Raw genomic sequence first — 20388 nt, forward strand, 5'->3', positions numbered from 1 at the left:
ATCACCGATCTCATAACGATCGGAGTGTACAGACTCATGACGTCTATAACAAACTACCACAAAAGCATGAATGACACTTACTCAATTACAACTCTATTTATACCCTTTTCTGTAACTGTAAAGACTCTACTTCAAATGGAAGTTTACTCTCTTCTCTTCTTATTCATAATGCTTCTTGACTTCTCAACTCTCTCCCTCCAACTCTGGTTCACTCGCTCTCTCCTTCCCTCTTCTCTTACGATAGTAAACCTTCTTGAGTCTATCAATGTGGCATATCTCAAGAGTGATTAAGCATCTTCTTCTTGTCGTCTTCAGTCTTTGCTTTAGCAACAACCATGGTCTCATCAGCTTCAGTAGTTTCTTCTGCAGAATCATCTCTCTTTCCTCTGTTTTCACCTGCAAGTGTTTTTTCTTGCGTCCCAAGACACCGGTAATCACAGAAGTTATCTTCTTAACTCGAAAAACCAACCTGGGTCTGATGAAATCTCTCTTCCTTTTCTCTTCTTTCATCTTCTTGTATGTATCCGTCTCTTCTTCCTCATGTTTCTTTCTTCTCTCCGATGTTTTAGGTAGTTTGATCTTGATCGTCTCTTGACCCAATAAAACCTTAAACTTGCACGATGTTGATATGCGGTGCAAGACTTTTAGGGGCATAACGCAAATTTTAAAAATAAACTTATTTACAACTATAATGAAAACAATTTACTAATACTATATATTACATTCACCAAATACACAAGTCTAATACTGTAAAAGAATAAATGTATCACGTAAATATGTTATATTATGTCATATAGTAAAAAATACATGAATTTAGAAATTGAATTAATCGACTTTTGTGGAAATATTTTTTTTAAAATAAGTCTAAACTACTAGATTAAAAATTATTTTAAATTTTGAGGCTCTAAAAAAGTCATTAGTCGGGGGCCTGAAGCGAGCACATTTGTTGACATGGACATAGGCACGATCCTTGTTCGTCTCAGTGATGATTTGAGGCTTAGGAGAGTTTGATGATTATAGTAATATCGTCATTGATTTGAGGAACGATAAAGAGAGATTGGTGGTGCTGTGTATTTGTATTAGGAATCAGAGAGATTTTACAAAACGTGTGTTGACTCAGTGCCGTGCCTACAACTTTGGGGGCCTAAGGCTAATTTTCAAAAACATGTTTTTTAACAAAAAAAAAGTTTATACAAGTTAATGAAATTGTAAATACACTAAAGATGTCTATTAAAAATGAATCTACCAAGAAGAACATAATATATGAACAATCGAGCTCTCTCCTTTCTCAAAAAAAAAATAAAAACAATCGAGCTCTCTATAAATATATGTATACACTCATGAACTACTAATGTGTCTTGAAAACATGGAGCCCTAAATATTGATTAAAATGTGGGGGCACGAGGCTGTTGCCTTTTTTGTAAAGGGGTAAGCACGGTTCTGTTGACTACACTTCTCCTAGTGGCTACTGGTTAGTTAACTGCCGAGTCGTGTTTTTCACTAAATGTTAAATAGTATGAATGTCCTAATTACTAAAGCTTATATACAAGCAGTGGCGGACCTACAGAGGAAGATGGGGTTGCACCTGACACCCCTTAAATCTCAATACATATAAGTTTGGTTGATAAAACGTTAAGAAATCGGTAGTTCTGCTGGTAAAATGCTCCCACTGACCCCCTTAAACCAAGGTTTGAAATTTATTGGTGACACTTTTTATTTATATTTTTCATTTTAATTATAAATTTGACCCAGGTAAAATTAATCCCTGGGTCCGCCACTATATACAAGGCTTCGGCATTCGGATCCTTGTTAAATACTAGGAATGTTTCAACTACTCATGATCAAAACGATGAGTGGCCTAGGCTACTAACCTCCATTACGCCAAGGAGGTGCACTTAGCTTAAGGCTCTCCCGCCTGCGTCATTATTTGTGGCAGAGGGAGCCTGCGTACGCGCGGCCCCTACCATCCATTGTTAGTCTTAAAGTTATTTTGTTAGTTATGTAGTAATTGCATCATTAGTTATGATACTTATCTCCTGACCGACCGTATAAACCATGCAGGGAAAGTTATTATATAATGCAGAAAGGAAAGTTTATTATAATGGTTTTGAGGTTGGTCAAGCTACTTCTAATATCACACATCGGAGTGCATAGTTGAATTCTTAACATTTTAACTCACAAAACAAGATTTTGAGAATACTACATGTTTCCCTTAAATTCTTAAAATCATTACATTACTTTATTTTCATAAATTTGCACAATATACAAAATTTTCTACAAATCTTTCTAAATTTTACAATTCTCACCATTTTTTAAATCAACAAACTCTATAGAAATCTAAGTCTTACTAACACGCCTTTACTGATTAGTATTTGTCATTGTTTCTAAATAAAATTCCATGCCAACTCGGTTACATGAGAATCAATCGCTGAATTATCTAACACTCGTTCAATAGTTACCAGCATGTTTTCCATTATAAATCACCACCAGGAATAGTGGAACTGAAATACACTGCTCTTCAATATTCCTGTAAAAATTCTGTCAAGACAAGAATCTTCAGAGCAAATCTGAAATCATATTCTTACAAACAAACAAAATTCAGATCTCAATAGCTTTAGGTAGTTGTTAACTTAGGGATCATCTATATATATTTCATTAAAGATCACAAAACAGTGACGTTTTATTTATTGATCCAAGATAAAATTTGATCCACAATACGAAACAAAATATGAGCAAAAATACTGCATGGGAGGGATAAGTCCAAATGGTACGTATCCAGAAATGTAACAAGACAAGGGCTTCGAACATTTAACTAGGCCTTTAGAATCCGGCCCGTGTATGTAAAGTAAGCATGAAAGAATCTAAACTTGTGAGTGAGAACGATGTATATCCCACATCGTTTACACTTTGAGGGAAGGTCTCGCTTACCAGCGTATAAGAAGAGACGGGGAGCTAACGTTTTAATCACTTACCTGGACGGGGTCAACTCGTGATCAAGAAGACGAGTGGCCTAGGCTAGTGACCTCCATTGCACTGAGGAGGGGTGCTTAGCCTAAGGTCTCCTCAAGTGGGAGAGCCTGCGTCATTATTTGTGGCAGAGGGAGCCTGCGTTCGCGCGGCTCCTACCATCTAACCTTAGTCTTAAATGTTGTTTAAACCAACAGGTGGAAGAAAGAAAAGAACATTTTCTTTTCAAAAAATCGTTGGTGAGCACTATGAAATACAAGAACTTATATTCCAACAACCATAGCAAAAAGCTGGAATAAACCGAAAGTATTGTTAGGATCTGAAACCAGTGTCCGAATCATCCACGCCAGGTTCCATTTATTTATTATTCAAACTTTTCCAGTTGACGAATATGGTTTGATTAATCAAACATTAGCTTTCAATCATGGTTGCCTTTTGTGTGTCTGCTTGAGATTCTCCAAAAAAAAAATCTCTACTTCCCTTTGTTTCTTCGTTTTCTCACTGGTTAGATGTAGAAGACCAACATTCACAACATCTAATCGTCTCCAATATGTAGCATATAACACCATCCTCGCCAGTACGCCTGTTTTGTAATTGAAAAATCATATATTGACAAAACATTTAGGGTTTTGGATGTATCAAAAAATGCACGGTCACGCTAAGTCGTTTAATTCATCTAAGATTGTTTCCTTTAGCATGCTTTTTGATGGTGGAGCTTTGATTCTTTTCTACATTACATCTCTCACCCTTTTTTTCCGGATTCAGGCTACACGCTCAGGCCCTGACATTGGCCGGTCTAGCTGGAGCAGCTGCAGTTGAGTACTATGATCACAAAACTGGAGCCACCGATCGTTACCCCAAATTTCTCAAGCCTGATAACTTGAATAAAGACTAAAAAAATTCTTACCATAGCTGATGTTCCCTAGAACTATTCTAGTCATATTATAGCTACTGAATTTTTTTTAATGTTTCTTTAATCCTTGTGTCCCGTACTGTGAAATGAATTAATTCTGGGTTATATAATCCATACGCCGTGCAGATTGTTTGCTAATACGGGATGCTTATCTGTAAGAGATACACATTCAGAAAAATAATGCATATTTATATTCCTTCATGAAACTGGTCCTTCTTCTATCTCTAATTCAAATTATTCATTACCTCTGTGTAACTGGTTTGGCGTATATAAGTAATACATTTAATTTATACACGAACTCAAATGTTATTACTATGTAAACACAATTCAGATTTTATATACTTTTGGTAAAGAAAGTTTGATTGGTTAATAGTTGAAGGCGAAGCTAGCATATGTAAACACATTCCCCAACTATGCATGTAAGCTTTTTACCAACGATCAACTAAGAAATACTTAACTTGGGCTAGTCGTGTCCGGCCCATGTCTAAAAAACCCAACAATTTTGCCGTTTAAGGCTTGTGAATGAGAGATGTGTGAAAGTCCCACATCGCTTACACTTAAAGGGAAGGTCTCGCTAAGCAGAGTATAAGAAGAGAAGGGGAGCGAACAAGCAAACCACTTACCTGGACGGGGTCAACTCGTGATCAAGAAGACGAGTGGCCTAGGCTAGTGACCTCCATTGCACTGAGGAGGGGCGCTTAGCCTAAGGTCTCCCCTAGTGGGAGAGCCTGCGTCATTATTTGTGGCAGAGGGAGTCTGCGTTCGCGCGGCTCCTACCATCTAACCTTAGTCTTAAAAGTTAATCTCAAACAAAAGGGAGAAGTAGCCCTGCAAAGAAATTGTTGTAAATCTTAAATATCTTATGTTCAAAATCTGTTGGTGTGCATTGTGAATTATAGTACTAAGAACTTGTATAACATAACTCAATGTAGATAAATATGATCAAATACGTACATTTATGTTGTTGTTTTCTTACAGTGTACAGACGAACAAAGTGTTCATTAAAGAAAAGATGTGTTCAACAAGATAAATAATACTCATTATTCATGTATCTCTTGACTCTTCAATACAAAGCTAAAACATTATTCTGGTTATCCCACAATATCACTTGTTGAAAATAAACAACAAGTCCAACAGTTGAATGATCTAATACTCGTGGATAAGTAATATTTTTCTCTCCCTTTATAAATCATCATCAAGAATCATGGAGCTGAAAATCCCTTGAACGAACTCGCTCTGTTTCAACTTTTCTCTGTGATCCTCAGCCGAAAGAGACTTCTTCTCAACACTCCTGCAAAATCCAGATCAAGACGAGAACCATCAGAGAGTGAATGTAAGAAAACCAATCTGAGGATGATGAATGAAGCAATACCGTTTAGGCAAACTCTGATTCGATGTCTTCTTGGCAGAACTTGTTTCCGAAATGAAAAGTCCATCTGCCATTGGCGAAATGAAGGAAGACAGCAAAGGGTCAGCAGCTATACTGGACGATGAAGGAGGTACAACAACACGCGAAGATCCTTCAAACAAGCTTTGAAAATTTCCATCAGGGAACTCTCTCTTCAAGATGGATAGCATGGACTGAGCCCCGCCTCTTCTTGTTGATTTTCTTTTCCGCGTTGTCACGTAATATTATAGTTAAGGAATGAATGAAACACAATTCATTGAAGGAAGGGAATCATATAGGTAAAATGATGGATAGAAAAAAAAAAGGATATCTTGAACATGTTTGCATGTTGAAGTGTTATATGAGCAACCATATCGGAGCTCACTTTCACCGCACATACGGGGCATACCTACAAGGAGAACAATGTTAATCTACAATCACTGTTCAAGAAATCGCTAGATAGTGTCACAATGCTTTATAGAAAATTACTGATTAGACGGATGCCTAGACCGATTTTTTTGAGCGCTTAGACCAATTTTGAAAAAAGATCATTCTACAAAAAACCATTTCGCTTAGACCCAATTTACCATTTAGGCGGGCAGCTAGACCGATTTTTAGAACACTGTCGACAATAAAAGAAACTCTCCTGACAATAAACAGGACTCCTATCCTGATTCAAACACATCTTCTTATTGTATGTCCAAGAAGAGGAACTACTAAACAAAGAGCAATGGTCTGCCTAATCTACTAAGAACCATGTGATGAGACATTAATTAGATTTTGATATTACAGAATAATACGGATGAGATGTCTACCCCATTGATAGTGTCCATTGGATGATCTTCGTCAATGTGGCAACACAAAGAGACGATATCAAAGTAGTCAGAGCAGAAGGGGCAAGCATACTCTTCCCTGAACTCATCTTCTCCCTCCGCCTCCTCAAACCCCAAGAAGTTATCTGCATTTATCATCAAAAACAAAATGTAAACAATCAGAGACTTGAAAAAGATAGGACTACTAAAAGTGTGTTCCATTCTTGTGGTTACACGACAAATATAAATGGGGATCAGAAGGAACATGGAGATATGTAATAAAAGTTGGAGTTATGTAATAAACAAGTAAACAACGTTGTACCAAAAACAAGTTTTTTTGTATGTCTTGTTGTTAAATCAAGAATCAAAGATTCTAACCTTTTGACAAACAGAACTCTTACACATAAACTAACACACACATGAGACTCAAATGCCTCAAAGACAGAAACTTTTCTCCATTTCTTGGTTCTCTATGTCAATGATTTTCGGACAGGATGGATTTAATTACAACAAAAATAATAACTTTCTCGTTTCTTTATCATTCGTACAATTAATATAAGCCAACAAAATAAAATCAAATCTCAAAAAATAAAACAAAGAACAATATAATTTCTTTTTTTCAACTCACCAGATCGAGACAAGAAATCGAGCTGGTATCTTCGTGAAGCCGATGCGAGACGATCACTCCATGAATCAGAATCCATTTTTTTCCTCGATCGAATCCCAAAATAAATTCGAAGAATCAAAGGGAGAGATACCAAACAAATCAAGATTCTCGGTACGGACAAAGACAATACGAATATTCCGATCAACGAATCAAAAAGATTCCGGCGAGATGCAAAGACGTATTACGAAGACGACAACGAACGACGGCGATGCTGCGTTGTTTTCCGGAAGTTGTCTTTTTTTTTTTTAATTGTTTGGATAGAGAGTGAGAGACATAGGAGAGAGGAGACGAGTTCTCTCTCTATGTAATGATCATTTCTTAATTTAAACTAGTTTTATTACATGTATTTACTTCCTTAATTAGTTGTCTTTTTAAATTTTTTAATAATGTCTCGTTTATAACAGCCCGCACGAATACATGCCGTTTAAACCTTTTACCCGACGTGTATTTTCCTTTCGTAATATAAAACTGGCACGATTTCCCGCTTATTGAACACGTCAATGTGCTAGTTACAGGCGTACGTGTCTAAAAATAACTGGTTTAGTTATGGTATGTTGGACCTTAGGCCTGGGCATTTTATCCGGACCCGAAGACCCGACCCGAAACCGATCAAAAAAACCCGGTTCGGGTAGGAACCGACCCGATCAAATTACCCTATCGGGTCTTGTTGTAGAGGACCCGCGGGTCTTGGACCCGACCCGACCCGAACCCGAAACCCGATGGGTACCCGAATTAATAATGTAAATTAAATAAAATGCATCAAGGGGGAATCGAAGACGGGTTATTTGTCTAGAGAATATGAGGGTCAACCACTAGGAGACAACGAATTGTTGTTGTATTTCGCATAGTTTAGTATATATACACATTTTAATATAATAAAAACACAAATTTTGAATATTTTCGGATATATAAATATTTTCAGATATTTTTTTGTATTTTTAGGTCTTTTTTAGATCGAACCCGAACCGAACCCGACCCGAAACCGAACCGAATCCGAACCGATAAATTCTAATTACCCGAATGGGTCTAACTATCTAAGACCCGACCCGACCCGGCACGACCCGAACCGACCCGGAACCGAAAATTTGAAATTATCCTATCGGGTCCTAAACTCTTAGACCCGAAAGACCCGGATCTGAAAGGACCCGATCCGAATCCGACCCGAAGACCCGAATGCCCAGGCCTAATGTTGGTGAAGCAGGTGAACTTGACCCGCGCAAACAGAGTATTCACTGTTTCAAAGATTTTTTGTATTTTTATATTCATTTTTAATAATACACTAACTTTTTGTTTTCACATCAATATATTTTTTTTGGTGCAAACAGACTAAACCGAAGTCAATGCAAAGCCATAAATCGAAATGCTCCGGTCTAATTTCACTTTTTAGATTTTGACCAATCGTCTCTACGGATCAGGACTGTTGATACTTGATACAAAACAGGCCCAACTTCACTACATTAATATACTCAAAAAGAATGGCCCAAAGAGCGTGGATAAAATAAAGGGCAAAACTGTCTTTTCAGAGATACTCTGTTTTTTTTTTCTTTCAAGCGAGAACAGAACTGCAAGACAATAATAGTAGACAAAGAGCAGCTTGTTCTTCCTCCTTTAAACTCTTTCTTTTCTTGAATGACATGCAAACTTTTGATGACAATATTGATGTGTTTATCTTCTTGTGGGCTTTCTGTCTATGAATACCCAACAAATCGGATCGTCTCTGCCTCTTGAATCTGATCCCACATGCATTACAAAGTGACTGCGAATTCCATTACAAAACCAGAAGGAAACCAAAATAAGAACACTTCTTTATCCAAAAAAAAAAAAGAAAAGTTAAGAGTACTTCTTGATCTATACCATTTCCTCTTAATATCAAACAAAGTTATAAATATAGTATCTCAAGGTAAGTAGAAGAGACCTTGGGACCAGATGGCCCACCTCTCCACATTGGTGTCTTGGTGGTTTTGCAATCACTGCAACACCTAACTCTCTTCTTCTCTTCTTCCATTTCTCTATCTAAAATTTAGAAGCGCAACAATGACGCATTAGAGGGTGTGCAAGAACATAGCTCTCTTGGATCAAATCAAATCAAAGGAACCAACCAACCTTTATTTTCAGAGCCTCTTTTTTGTAACCACAGTAGCAAAGAACTATCCTAGTTATCTATATATTTCTTAGCAAAATAGAGGGCCTGATCACTATAAAGCCAAGAGGATTGATATATAGAAACAATGTCAAGATTGCTAGTTATTTTTTGTGGTATGAGTCAATCATCAAGAAAGGCTTAGGACATCTTTAAACCCCGTTTCAAACAAGTGTGATTGTGATAAGAAGACACAAACGCCCTTGGCCGCACTTTTGGTGAGTCAATGATTATGGCCTTTCTGCTAGACTGATGACAAAAAACAAAACATCTGCCAAATAATTGTCGGGTGGAAAGCCAAGTGGCAGTACGCACGACCGGGATCTGTGGAATCGTTTTTAATAATTATGAGTGCGTTTGTGTGTGTATTAGAGAAAAGAAAGTAGAATAAGCCACAGATTCAGCAAACTTTTGCACGTGAAGACAGAGGAAAAAATGAAGCAAAAGCCACCAATGTTTTCACTTACTCAGACCATCTCCAATGTATTTCTCTATTTTTACCTCTAAAATAGAGGAACTCTATAATAGAGTTGGGTTTTACTCCAATGTATTTCTCTAAAATAGAGATCTCTACATATAGAGCAAAATATAGAGGAATGCTATTTCTTCCTCTATAAATAGAGGAGAAAATAGCAATCTCTATTTTAGAGGCAAAAATAGAGATGGGTTGGAGTGATTTTACCTCTAAATGCTATTATAAAGGTAGAAATAGAGGTGGGTTGGAGATGCTCTCAGAGACTTATTTGGCTGTGATTAGGAAGCCAATAGTCTTCTTTCTCAGTAAGTTCGAGGGAAAGAAAAAGTACATTATAATATAAACTCATAAACTATAAAGGGAAACACAAAGCAATAAAATAGTCTGTCCCAAACCAGCAGATTATTTTCTAATAAGTTCTAAAGTTGATTCCGTTATGAAAACTGAGAGTTCATGCCTCATGGTATTGGTTGATTTGGTATATCTTAATAGTGCTGTTTATATACTTGTTTGAATGGTCTTTATGATAATGATTCTACACATTGTTAGCCGATAAAATCGAAATACACTCTTACAGCAAAATTTTAAAGATGTAAGCTGACTTTGTCAAAAATAAATAGTTTTATTTTTCTCTAAAAATATTGTATAGGCAAAGAGAAAATTTATCTTATATATATATACCTTTCGTGCATATCAAGGAACCTTTTGAATCCAATATGGCATGTAATCTATATTGTAAAGGCTACAAGTTACAAGTCCTTAGAGCATCTCCAATGTAAAACTCCATTTTTTCCTCCAAAATTAAGGGATAAAGAAATACTTTAATTATAAAATATGTAAACTGATTTGGTTATATATATACTGTATACATTTTGTAGAAGTACATATCAAACATGGTATACACAAAGACTAATCCCCAGTACTTATTAAACCATTGGAAACAGTCAATGGCCGGGATCCATTCAACTAACCATATTCTATAAAAAGGAAAGAATAAGAACTCACACACATATACAATATACACATCTTTCATGCACCGTATAAGAATCGAAACCTCTGTATCTAATACATTAGACAAGGGTTCTTACAAGCCTTCCCTCGTTTTCTGGCAGTTGTGAGTTTCCAAACTTCTCGGATCTTAAAGGCTGCCTTGACCTTACACCACCTGCCTCTTGGAGATCCCACATTAATGTTAACATCGTACGTTCCAGCTTCTTCCGTGCCAGACACGCTAACACAAAAACTTTTCAATTGTTGCTCCACATCCGCTGCACCAGCCGACCAGTTCAAGGGAAAGTCATGATGTTGATGATAAGCAAAAATATTCCCGTCATTCTCGATACAATCCCTTGTCTCTACAGTTTGTGATTCACTGTACACCGGATCGTGTTCACCAGCCCTGAAGCTGTTTCTTTGCATGAACTTTCCGTCCATATGAAACGACGTCGTAGCTGGTGAGTTATCAAAATTCATCACCATCTCTGGTTGAACCGTGGAGTTTGGAGCAGTGAAGTAAAAAGAGCTCAAAGAGTCTATTGGAATTGAAACTCCTAAATATACGAAAAGAAAAAAAAACATCATTATTAATTTTTTTTGATCAAAAACTGAAAAACATCGTTATTAGTTAAGTCAAGTTATTTACATACCAAAAGGGCTTTACAAGACTATGACAAAAATTAAATATATATACCTTGAAAGTTGTTGTGCTGCACTCCAGGATTTTGCGTGCATTGCAAGGACTTAAACTGGCTAAGGTTTTGATACGCTTCACGCTTCAGCTCGTCCAGCTGATAAGCTGGTAGCTGATCGGGGCTTCCAAACGTGCCGTCACTGAAGTACACTTTGATCACTTCATAGACAGAGTTAAAAATAAGCGACACGCCAAGAGCGGTTGTGTCGTAGATGTAACACTCTGATTCGTCCAAAACGCATTCCATTGCATGGGATACAATTACTTCTTCATATGTTCTCTTTGAGATCCCTCCACCAAGTAGCTGTTAGAAAAGAACAACTTAGGTTAGGTTTATTTACTTCAAATATTTATTTGAATTATTTTAGGTTTATAATCAATCTTACGTTGTATAGCGCCTCTGGATCTACCGTATACCAACGACGAAAATCCTTAACGGTAAAAATCTTCCGTTCAGCCAAACGCTTCGCTGAAACGCCAGCTAATTTCTCCAGTCTCCAAACCTCGTCGCCAGGGTACGGAGGATGATGTTTTTTATAAGCTGCATAACCAAAAATGTAGAAAGTAAAAACTATTGATCATTGAGAAATAGTAGCACTAGAACACTTTGTATTCTAAATATTATTAATTAAAAAGTATTATTTTTATTTATTTTGTACTTGAGTTTTTGTTTTAGTAATTAGAATTTATAATTTAATATTATGGGAGTGAGATTAGGGTTAAATTATTACCATAATTTTTTAAGGTTTAAAGTAATTTTATTTTTATATTATTGTTAGTTTTCAGATTTTTTTTCTTTGTAAACTTTTTTGTGACAAATATTTTTATTTTGTTTGTTTTGATATTTTACCCTAATCGCATTAACCGTTTCAGACAGCTAAGTATACTTACATTCTCCACGTTGGTCTTTAACTTTAAAGGCTTCACTTCTCGCCTCCACGGCACCACCACCGGTTAGTTTAGCACCTAATCGGAACTTCTTACTCCTAGTCCAGCTCGAATTATCCGAGAAAGTAACAACTCCGGTGATCACTCCGACGCCGTCTTTAAGCGTCACCGTTAAATCTCCGGTGAGTAACGGACGTTTCCCTTCGCGTTGCTTTTCAATATACCCTTTGAATACGTCAACGGTCCAGCTTTCCTCCGTGAAGTCAGCGTTCAGCGGCACTATTTCGACACGAGAAGACGAGAGCGGTCCTGCCACGACTCGATAGTTCGTGGCTGTATCCACGAGCTCGAACGCTACGGGAGAACGGTCCCTAGCTTCGATTTTGGCCCCCGTGAATATCGTAGACGGTGGTGCGTTGATGAATCGCAGCTTGTAACGTGAACGCGACGACGGCGTTTCTGAACGTGATCGTTCGGTCGGGGACCATGACGAGGAGAGATGTGGTTGAATAACACGATCAAGCTCCTCTCGAACCTAAATCATAAAAAAATAACATAATTAGTAACTAGTTTACGCATATCATTGAATATAAAGTATAACTAAGCAAACGTTAATAAGTTGCAACAATTGCATGCAAAAGATACAAAGAAAAACACATGTATTTTTTTTTAATAAAAAATATATATATATCAAGCCCCTCTCGAACCTAAATCATTGAAAATAACATAATTAGTAACTGGTTTAATTAACACATGTATTTTGTTTATACGTATATTAGTACATACAACTCGATCAATAAACTTCTTAGTTATATGTATATATGATATACTATAGAAACTAGCTAGACTTAAGGACCGTTCAATATTGTTGATACGGAGCCCACAAATTATAAAACCACAGAAACTAAAACGGGACAGAAGAGAAGAAGAAGTCGGTCAAAGCTGGCGGCTTTGTAGGAATGGATTAATTTAACTAATTTCGTGACTAATTGAGATTTTAATTAATTATGTGGTTTATGTGTAATTGAAGACAGTGAGAAAACTCACAATTTTTCTGAGCCTGTTCTCCATCTCGACCATGAACTGATTAGTTAACCGATCTCTCATCACTTTCTTCACAGCTCTGAGGTTTACATGAGAAAAAAACAAACTCAAAAACTTAAATTATTGTTAGAAAACCAACCAAACAATATATGTGTATTGTAAGATGGAAGAAACTCACTTCTTGAATGTTAGTTTATGAGGTTTTAAACCATTGTACACACTAGCCCCATGAAAATGGGTGTGTTGCATCTTCATTGATCACTTTTGGTTTGTGTGTGTGTGTTATCAGATTTTAAAAAACCTCAAAAGATTTTATCGTCTTTCTAAAAAAAGAAAAAGAAAGGGATCTTTGTGTGTGTGAGAGGAGAGAAGAGAGCAGGAGATGAGTTTGTGAAAGAGTAGTTGATGGGGATTATATAAAGGGAGAGCATTGACGAAGTAGCACTTGAAACTTCGAGGAAGATTCGTTCTGCTCTTATAGTTTAGTAGCGCTATACATTAACAACGCTATGGTTAGTTATTTTTAGTGTTTTGTTAATTAATTAAAACCAAACATAAGGACACTTGTGTAGTGTATATATATATTCGTTACCAAATCAATTGCTGGTTGAGTCACAAGCTTATGATAACCTCGAATATACACTCTATCCGGCCAAACATGTTCATGTATTTCATTCAAAATATAACGGTTCATAAGAACATCCACGAATATTGGGAAAGTCAGAAATAAAGTAGAATTGCATGATTAACCCCGGTTTTTTAGCCGAAATTTTTAATTCATGATTCGATATTTTTTTTTTACATTTTTCGGTTAAAAGAAAACTCTTATATCTCTTATTTAAGAGACGGTCTAATAACTCCTAGTCTATAGATTTTTTCATGTCTACAACCTTTAAAGATTTTTGTTGGAAAAATTCCCTTAACGGGGAGATCAGCCGAATAACGAAAACAAGAACCAGTTCCTAAATCATTTTTATTCAATTTCTTCTGTTTTCTTTTGGACTTATTATTTTTATTGATCTCATCTGATGAATTTGATGCCTATAAGCGTTTAGATATCTCAAACGAAATAAATTAGACATGATATTTTTGAAATAATATATTCCGGAGTAAGAGAAAAAATATCATTGACCTAAACACACAAATATATTAAAGGAAAAATAGATTTCTGATGTCTCTAACTAGTACTTAGTCATTTATAATATGTAATTAAATATATCATTGAAATTTTCTATACGTAAACTTGAGAAAACGTGTACTAGTTTTCCATTGTAAATAAAATATCATCATTGAAATAATTTCATTAAGAAATTAGTCGATGATCTCTTCGATCTTGGTTTCTAAGTATTACAAACGTTCATTTGTATAGTTTGTGGTCAGAAATCATATGAGCGAAAAACATTTGTTGTTGTTAGCAGACAAGATCCTGCATTTATGTGTAAGAATTGCATCTTAATAGATGTTACAGTCTACGCGTTTTTATAATTATTACTTGAAAGCTTTTGTCCATTTCTCAATCATTGACTAGACCTGAGAAACACGTAACTGTTATGGTGCTACCATGCACAATCAAACCCAACGCGGCTACTCATGCACTGGTTTTAATTGCAATAGTTGATATATATAGCATAAATTTCGTATTTTCCAAATTTAGGAGTGGTATGATCCCTTGATAAAAAAGGAAGCAGTTTGATCATATTATCAAATTCTAAGCAAGTAAAACTACAATAAAAATTTAGCGTATATTAACGTTAAATTGTTCTATTTAGCTTAATGAACTATCTCAATTTTATAACATTTGAAAATTTATAAACCAGCCAAAAAGAACCGATGACATAAGCGTTGACAAGGCTACATCGTCAACTAAAAGCATATGACCCCCAAAAAACACGTTTAGGCGGTAATGATAACGCGTTTTAAGTAGTTTATGATCATATAAAATAACATTCAACATAAATATTAAAGTTTTAACGATTGCAGGACAAGATGCAGATAAATATAAGAACAAATTTTTCTTCATTAACGCGTTCCGATGATGGACAATCTCCCTCTACGATGGAAACCAAGTAAAACGACACAAACGGTTTATTTTTATTTATTTAAAAATGCAAATATGATTTTTTTTACATCAAACGGTTGATCTATTACTCAAACTTACGATAATTTCTTTGTTTCATTTCATTTTATATAATATATAAGATTAATACATATATATATTAAGAAAATACAATTTTATATAATTTATATTGACTATATATATAAAAATATCATTAAACAAAACTAATTTAATCAATAAAGAAAAATGTAGTATTATTAATTGGTCGCAAATCTCAAACAATTTTTTTTATCTGAAATAATGAAAAAATCTCTTATTTTACAATAAACATATTTTTAAGCATCAAATAAACTGAAACAGAAAAGTATATTAATAATTAAGGGATTGTTTATAATAGGTAGGCATCAAACAATATAGCTTTGAAGATTCAGAACTTATAAAAGTTGATATAAAAAATATTCTATACCATATTAGGATAGACAATTTCTGATCTTTTATACAAATAAGGAGGAAGTTAAATATAATAAATTTAGAGGTTTTTTTTGAAACTTAATAAAATTAAAAGTAAAGGTTTCAAGAACTCTTGTTCAATTGTTTCCAGGCCAGGGGCGGAGGCAGTGAAGGAGGTGTGGGGTCAGCTGACCCCAATACTTTTTTAAAAAATATTTTTTTATTTAAGAAAATTTTTATTGACCCTATTAAAAATGAAAATTTGATCCCACTAAAAATATAATTTCACAAATATAATCACAAAACATTAAAAATTGAAGATAATTTAAAATTATATAAATAATATGTTTATTTTATTTGTTAAACATTTGATTTATATTAATTTTAGCTTAAATTTCAATAAACACGTTTTTATATTAAGTGTTAGTTACATATTTCAATAAAGCCCAAATTGTATTAGGTCCAATAACTAATATTAAAAAAAGTTCGAAATTAATGAGTGAATTTGAAAAAAAGGATTTGTACTTCTTTTCTGGACAACGCAAAAAGGAAGAACTCTCATGTTCTCCAAGCAATTTTTGGATATTTTTTTTGACCGAATAATTTTTAAATAAGTTTTCTATTTTTTTTTGTTATACACTCTCCACTTTATTTTACCAAACTAAAAACTGATTATGATTCAATGATTATGTAAATTTATCAGTTAACTAATGGATCAGTTTCTGAATCGGCAAAAAAATATCAGCCAATAAAATGGTCAAAAAATAGTATTAATACAATATCGCATCAGTAGTGAGTTTCTAATTTTTTTATGATTTGTTTTATCGAAAATATTTTAAATTATAGTAAATAATTATGATAAACAAGTTTTAAGATATGAATGATCATAGAGTATATTTATAGTTTTTCTGTGGTTATAAATTATGTATTTGGAAAAAAAAAATTGACCCTGGTACAAAAATTTTCTGGCTCTGCCACTGTTCCAGGCCAATATAATGTATGGATGACTTTTACGCATCAAACAATGTAGCTTTGAAGATTCAGAACTTATAAAAGTTGATATAAAAAATATTCTATACCATATTAGGATAGACAATTTCTGATCTTTTATACAAATAAGGAGGAAGTTAAATATAATAAAATTAGAGGGTTTTTTTGAAACTTAATAAAATTAAAAGTAAAGGTTTCTGATCTTTTATACAAGAGTTTTTTTTTTTTTTTTTTTTCAAAAAAAACTCTTGTTCAATTGTTTCCAGGCCAATATAATGTATGGATGACTTTTACGGAAAAAAATGGCGTGCATATGTATAAATACATTTCTTGAAACTTTCCTTCCAAATTCGAGGAAAACGGAAAGGAACTGCCGAATAGTCAAAGTAACTGTTGATTGATATCTAAGTTTGATCATCGGATCATTTCGTTAACCAGTCACTCTTGACGTGGCTTTCATACTTTTTAATTATATTGTTCACTTGTAATAGTTAATCTGCTGTGTTAATCTTTTTTTGGATGTATCATCGTACAGCAAAGTTGAACAAAATGCACATGCTAAGTTGTGATCAGAACTATATTTTGGTTCATTTGTGAAGTTTGGTGCGCAAATGAGAGATTAAGCGAGTCTTGGTTCTTTTCTGCATTTGGTTATCTGTCCCAAAACAAGGTTTGCGTTTGGTTATACTAAGAAATGCAAAGACAACACACACACACACAATCCATATATACGAAACGTGTAACACCCGTATTTTTCAAAATAAAATAAATAAATATAAAGTCCGAAATCTCCATTTATTACTTCTCTAAAGTCAACTCCAAAGTCGTAAATCCAGATAATATAATAAAACCTGAAAATATCGATAAAATCATAAAAACCGCAAGTCTGAAACTTAAAGAGATAAAACTCCCAAAGCACCAATCCGATAGTAATCACTCCTGCTCGTCGGTCTCACCTGAAAGGGGGAAGAAAGAGGGGTGAGTAACAGGAGAGTTACTCCGTGAGGTATGGGATGCTAAACCACAAACCACTGACTCAGTACATAGCACTACGACTATGTAGGCGTAGCTCTAGCATGAAACAAACACAGTGTCTAATACACCACATAAAACATCAAATGCGCTGATAGTGCATAACTAGATCACACACCCTGCATTCTCCTTATACGGATATAAATATATAATTCTATGCGCCGCTAGTACAAGAGTCCATCCTTGTACCCCGAAATCACCTATGCGCCGCTAGTACAAACGTCTTTGTACCCCGCAATCCCTCATACAATGCGCCGCTAGCATAGACGTCTATATGCCCCGCAATCTCCATACAATGCGCCGCTAACACAAACGTCTCTGTGTCCCGCAATCTCCACACAATGCGCCGTTAGCACAACATCTTTGTGCCCCGCAATCTCATAACAGACTTATGTATATACATATATAAATAACAGTTCTTAATTCATTCAATTCAGTCAACCGTTGAATCCTCTATTATCCTATTTCCGGTTTAACAATCAATAGTAATAATAAACAAACAAGACTCTCAAACAGACTCAATTCACAGAGACGGATCATGTTTCGAAACTAAACTTTCCATAATAGTAGTACTAAACTAGCTCGGGATTTAATGGGATAGCCCTCACCTTAGCCACAGGCTGAAATGAACAACGAAAGATGCGGTCAGCTGAGGTCAACTGCAACACGAGAATCAACGACTTAAGCTCAGCTTCTCTGGAAATAAGTTTCCTAAAATGGAAACTTTCCTAAAATGAAACCTCTCCTAAAATAGAAACTTTCCTAAAATAGCAACTTTCCTAAAATGGCAACTTTCCTAAAATAGAAACTTTCCTAATATAACTTATTTCCTAAATTAGAAACTTTCTTAAAATATTCCTATAACTAGAAATAAGGAGGCAACAAACTTACTAGAAAACCCGCCGGAATCTCGTCTAGAAATCTCACCGGAAGCTCGTCCAGAAATCTCGCCGGAAGCTCACCCGGAAATCCCACCGGAAAATTCACTAGTGACTGGTCGTCGAATAATTCAACAACAACTCGTCACACGCAAAGAAATACTTTGACTTGATGAGAATAAAGAGAAAGGATGGAGTTTCTTATATAGAAGAAGGGAAGGGAGGTAGGTTTTCTAAACATCCAATGTGGGACAAAGTAAAAAGAGAGAATTAGACTTTAATTTTTAATAAAGGCCAAACTGGCCCACCAGAAAAAATCTGGGTCGTTACAAAACGTTTTAATGTTGAGTTCACAATTTTATATATTCGAAATCAAGCACTACGTATACAAAACAGATTCACTCGAATCCAAAGTCTAAAAGTGAAGTTTTTTTAATGTTTATTTATTTATTTTCTCCTTTTCATTTAAGAGTTTTGGACGTATTGCAGTAATAATGTTTTAAAAGATACATTTGTAATCATCGTTCCAGAAATGTTTTTTTCTTCATGGACATACATGCTCATGAGTGAGTCAGAGTACATGTAGATCTACGTTAGATCGTCTTGTTAATTTAAAATTAAATATTAGCGAACCCAGCATCCACGAAGTTTCTGAACTAAAGATATCTAGGATGGCAGATTCTCTTTTAAATATATACTAACTTTGAGACTTGTTCCACAAATACTTGTATGGTAGTGAAACTTATGACCAAGCATCAGTCTTTTTTTAATTCATATCGAAAAATGATATCCTTAAAGTGCTGTAAGAACCTGTAAGAAAGGTATGTGACTGATCTTGCTAATCATATCCTAGGAAATACATTCAGAGAGAAAATGTCAATAGTATATTTTCCTTAGCAGATCATTTTCTGTTTATTCTATAGTATAAGATTTTGTTTCCACAAATATTTGTCCTAAAAATTGTCAGAAGATAATTTTTTTTATATATATCCCTAATGAACTTCTTTTATTATATTCTTCCTATAATTGCCTTAAGTTTTTTTTATAAGTTAACAAGCACCTATTTTGGCGTTCACCTTATGAAACTCGAATAACACGAGTACTCTTTCACCTCTATTTTAGCAAAAATGTTTATTTTTAAAAACGATTAAAAGTTTTCGGTCTCACAAGTCAGTACATTTTAACTCTATGTAGCATAAAAAATCATTGCCAACAAGAATAAACCCATGACTCTTTAAACCTCTATTAAATGATCAAATAATTTTAGCTAACAGACCGACTCTTCGTCAGTAAATGCTCGTTCTTTGTTCAGTTAAGAAATGAGCAACAATCTTTTTGAGTAATCTACGTGCGCTCTCATCTTTAGATAACATAAAAATTTGTTTCATTTTCTCCTTCACATGATATTTGCAGGTTATATATGCAAAAAGGATACTCGTATTCCGTGTACCACCTTTAAAATGTATCCCATCACAGAGAACCGTTGCACGAAAAAGGATGCACCAAAACTTTACAATGAGATGCTTATAGCAGCAAGCAAGTATTGATTCACTTTCGAGAACACAACTGGACAAAACTTTACACACAAAAAAACACGATCTAACGTATTATTATTATTAACTATTGCGAGTTGGCATTATTAGACGTGTGCACTGTATACCATAAAGTTTTTGCATGCTTCCATAACCGAACAGGAGAAACATATGTATGGTCGATTTCTCAATTTGCTACAGATTCATCTAATCAGACTGAATATTATTCAGCTTTTTTCTCTGTACTCATTATAGTTCATTCGTCGATACTAGATCGTCGCCTTAGAAAAATACAAGATTTAAACTATATTCTATTAGGAATGGACAAAATATCTAATTTTTTTTATTTGATTCTTTATTCATTTTGATTAAAAAAAATCTGGATTTAAAGGAGTATATATAAATTATATAAATACTATATTTTATGTAAGTTTACAATATTTTATTACTAAATTTATTATTCAGTT

At 34.6% G+C, this 20388-nt stretch overlaps 3 protein-coding genes, 1 long non-coding RNA gene and 3 other non-coding genes across 7 annotated transcripts; 4 read left to right on the forward strand and 3 right to left on the reverse strand.

Annotated features, from left to right (window-relative positions):
* Positions 1–183: 183 nt before the first annotated feature.
* On the reverse strand, positions 184–654 carry LOC111203204. The gene has a single exon (XM_022696724.1). It carries the CDS (start codon positions 652–654, stop codon positions 184–186), a length of 471 nt encoding a protein of 156 aa, XP_022552445.1.
* A 1155-nt stretch (positions 655–1809) lies between these two features.
* On the forward strand, positions 1810–1964 carry LOC125589642. The gene has a single exon (XR_007325814.1). It is a non-coding gene; the product is annotated as a U1 spliceosomal RNA (small nuclear RNA).
* A 1000-nt stretch (positions 1965–2964) lies between these two features.
* Positions 2965–3126, forward strand: LOC125589710. The gene has a single exon (XR_007325880.1). It is a non-coding gene; the product is annotated as a U1 spliceosomal RNA (small nuclear RNA).
* A 157-nt stretch (positions 3127–3283) lies between these two features.
* Positions 3284–4660, forward strand: LOC125580846. The gene is made up of 2 exons (XR_007318604.1): positions 3284–3317; positions 3733–4660. It is a non-coding gene; the product is annotated as an uncharacterized LOC125580846 (long non-coding RNA).
* Positions 4496–4657, forward strand: LOC125589483. The gene has a single exon (XR_007325674.1). It is a non-coding gene; the product is annotated as a U1 spliceosomal RNA (small nuclear RNA).
* Positions 4661–4860: 200 nt separating the features above from the next.
* On the reverse strand, positions 4861–7057 carry LOC125580843 (protein DEHYDRATION-INDUCED 19 homolog 6-like). Its single transcript, XM_048746087.1, has 5 exons — positions 6708–7057; positions 6083–6225; positions 5599–5676; positions 5253–5506; positions 4861–5171 (listed from the first exon to the last, which is right to left on the reverse strand). Exons 1-5 carry the CDS (start codon positions 6781–6783, stop codon positions 5063–5065), a joined length of 660 nt encoding a protein of 219 aa, XP_048602044.1. The 5' UTR covers positions 6784–7057; the 3' UTR covers positions 4861–5062.
* Positions 7058–10194: 3137 nt separating this feature from the next.
* Positions 10195–13474, reverse strand: LOC111207571 (calmodulin-binding protein 60 G). The gene is made up of 6 exons (XM_022705756.2): positions 13162–13474; positions 12987–13062; positions 11943–12474; positions 11438–11592; positions 11052–11355; positions 10195–10911 (listed from the first exon to the last, which is right to left on the reverse strand). The coding sequence occupies exons 1-6, from the start codon at positions 13236–13238 to the stop codon at positions 10424–10426; spliced, it is 1632 nt and encodes a 543-aa protein (XP_022561477.2). The 5' UTR covers positions 13239–13474; the 3' UTR covers positions 10195–10423.
* Positions 13475–20388: the final 6914 nt, after the last annotated feature.

This window comes from Brassica napus, chromosome A2, assembly GCF_020379485.1.
Source record: "Brassica napus cultivar Da-Ae chromosome A2, Da-Ae, whole genome shotgun sequence".
NCBI lineage: Eukaryota > Viridiplantae > Streptophyta > Magnoliopsida > Brassicales > Brassicaceae > Brassica > Brassica napus.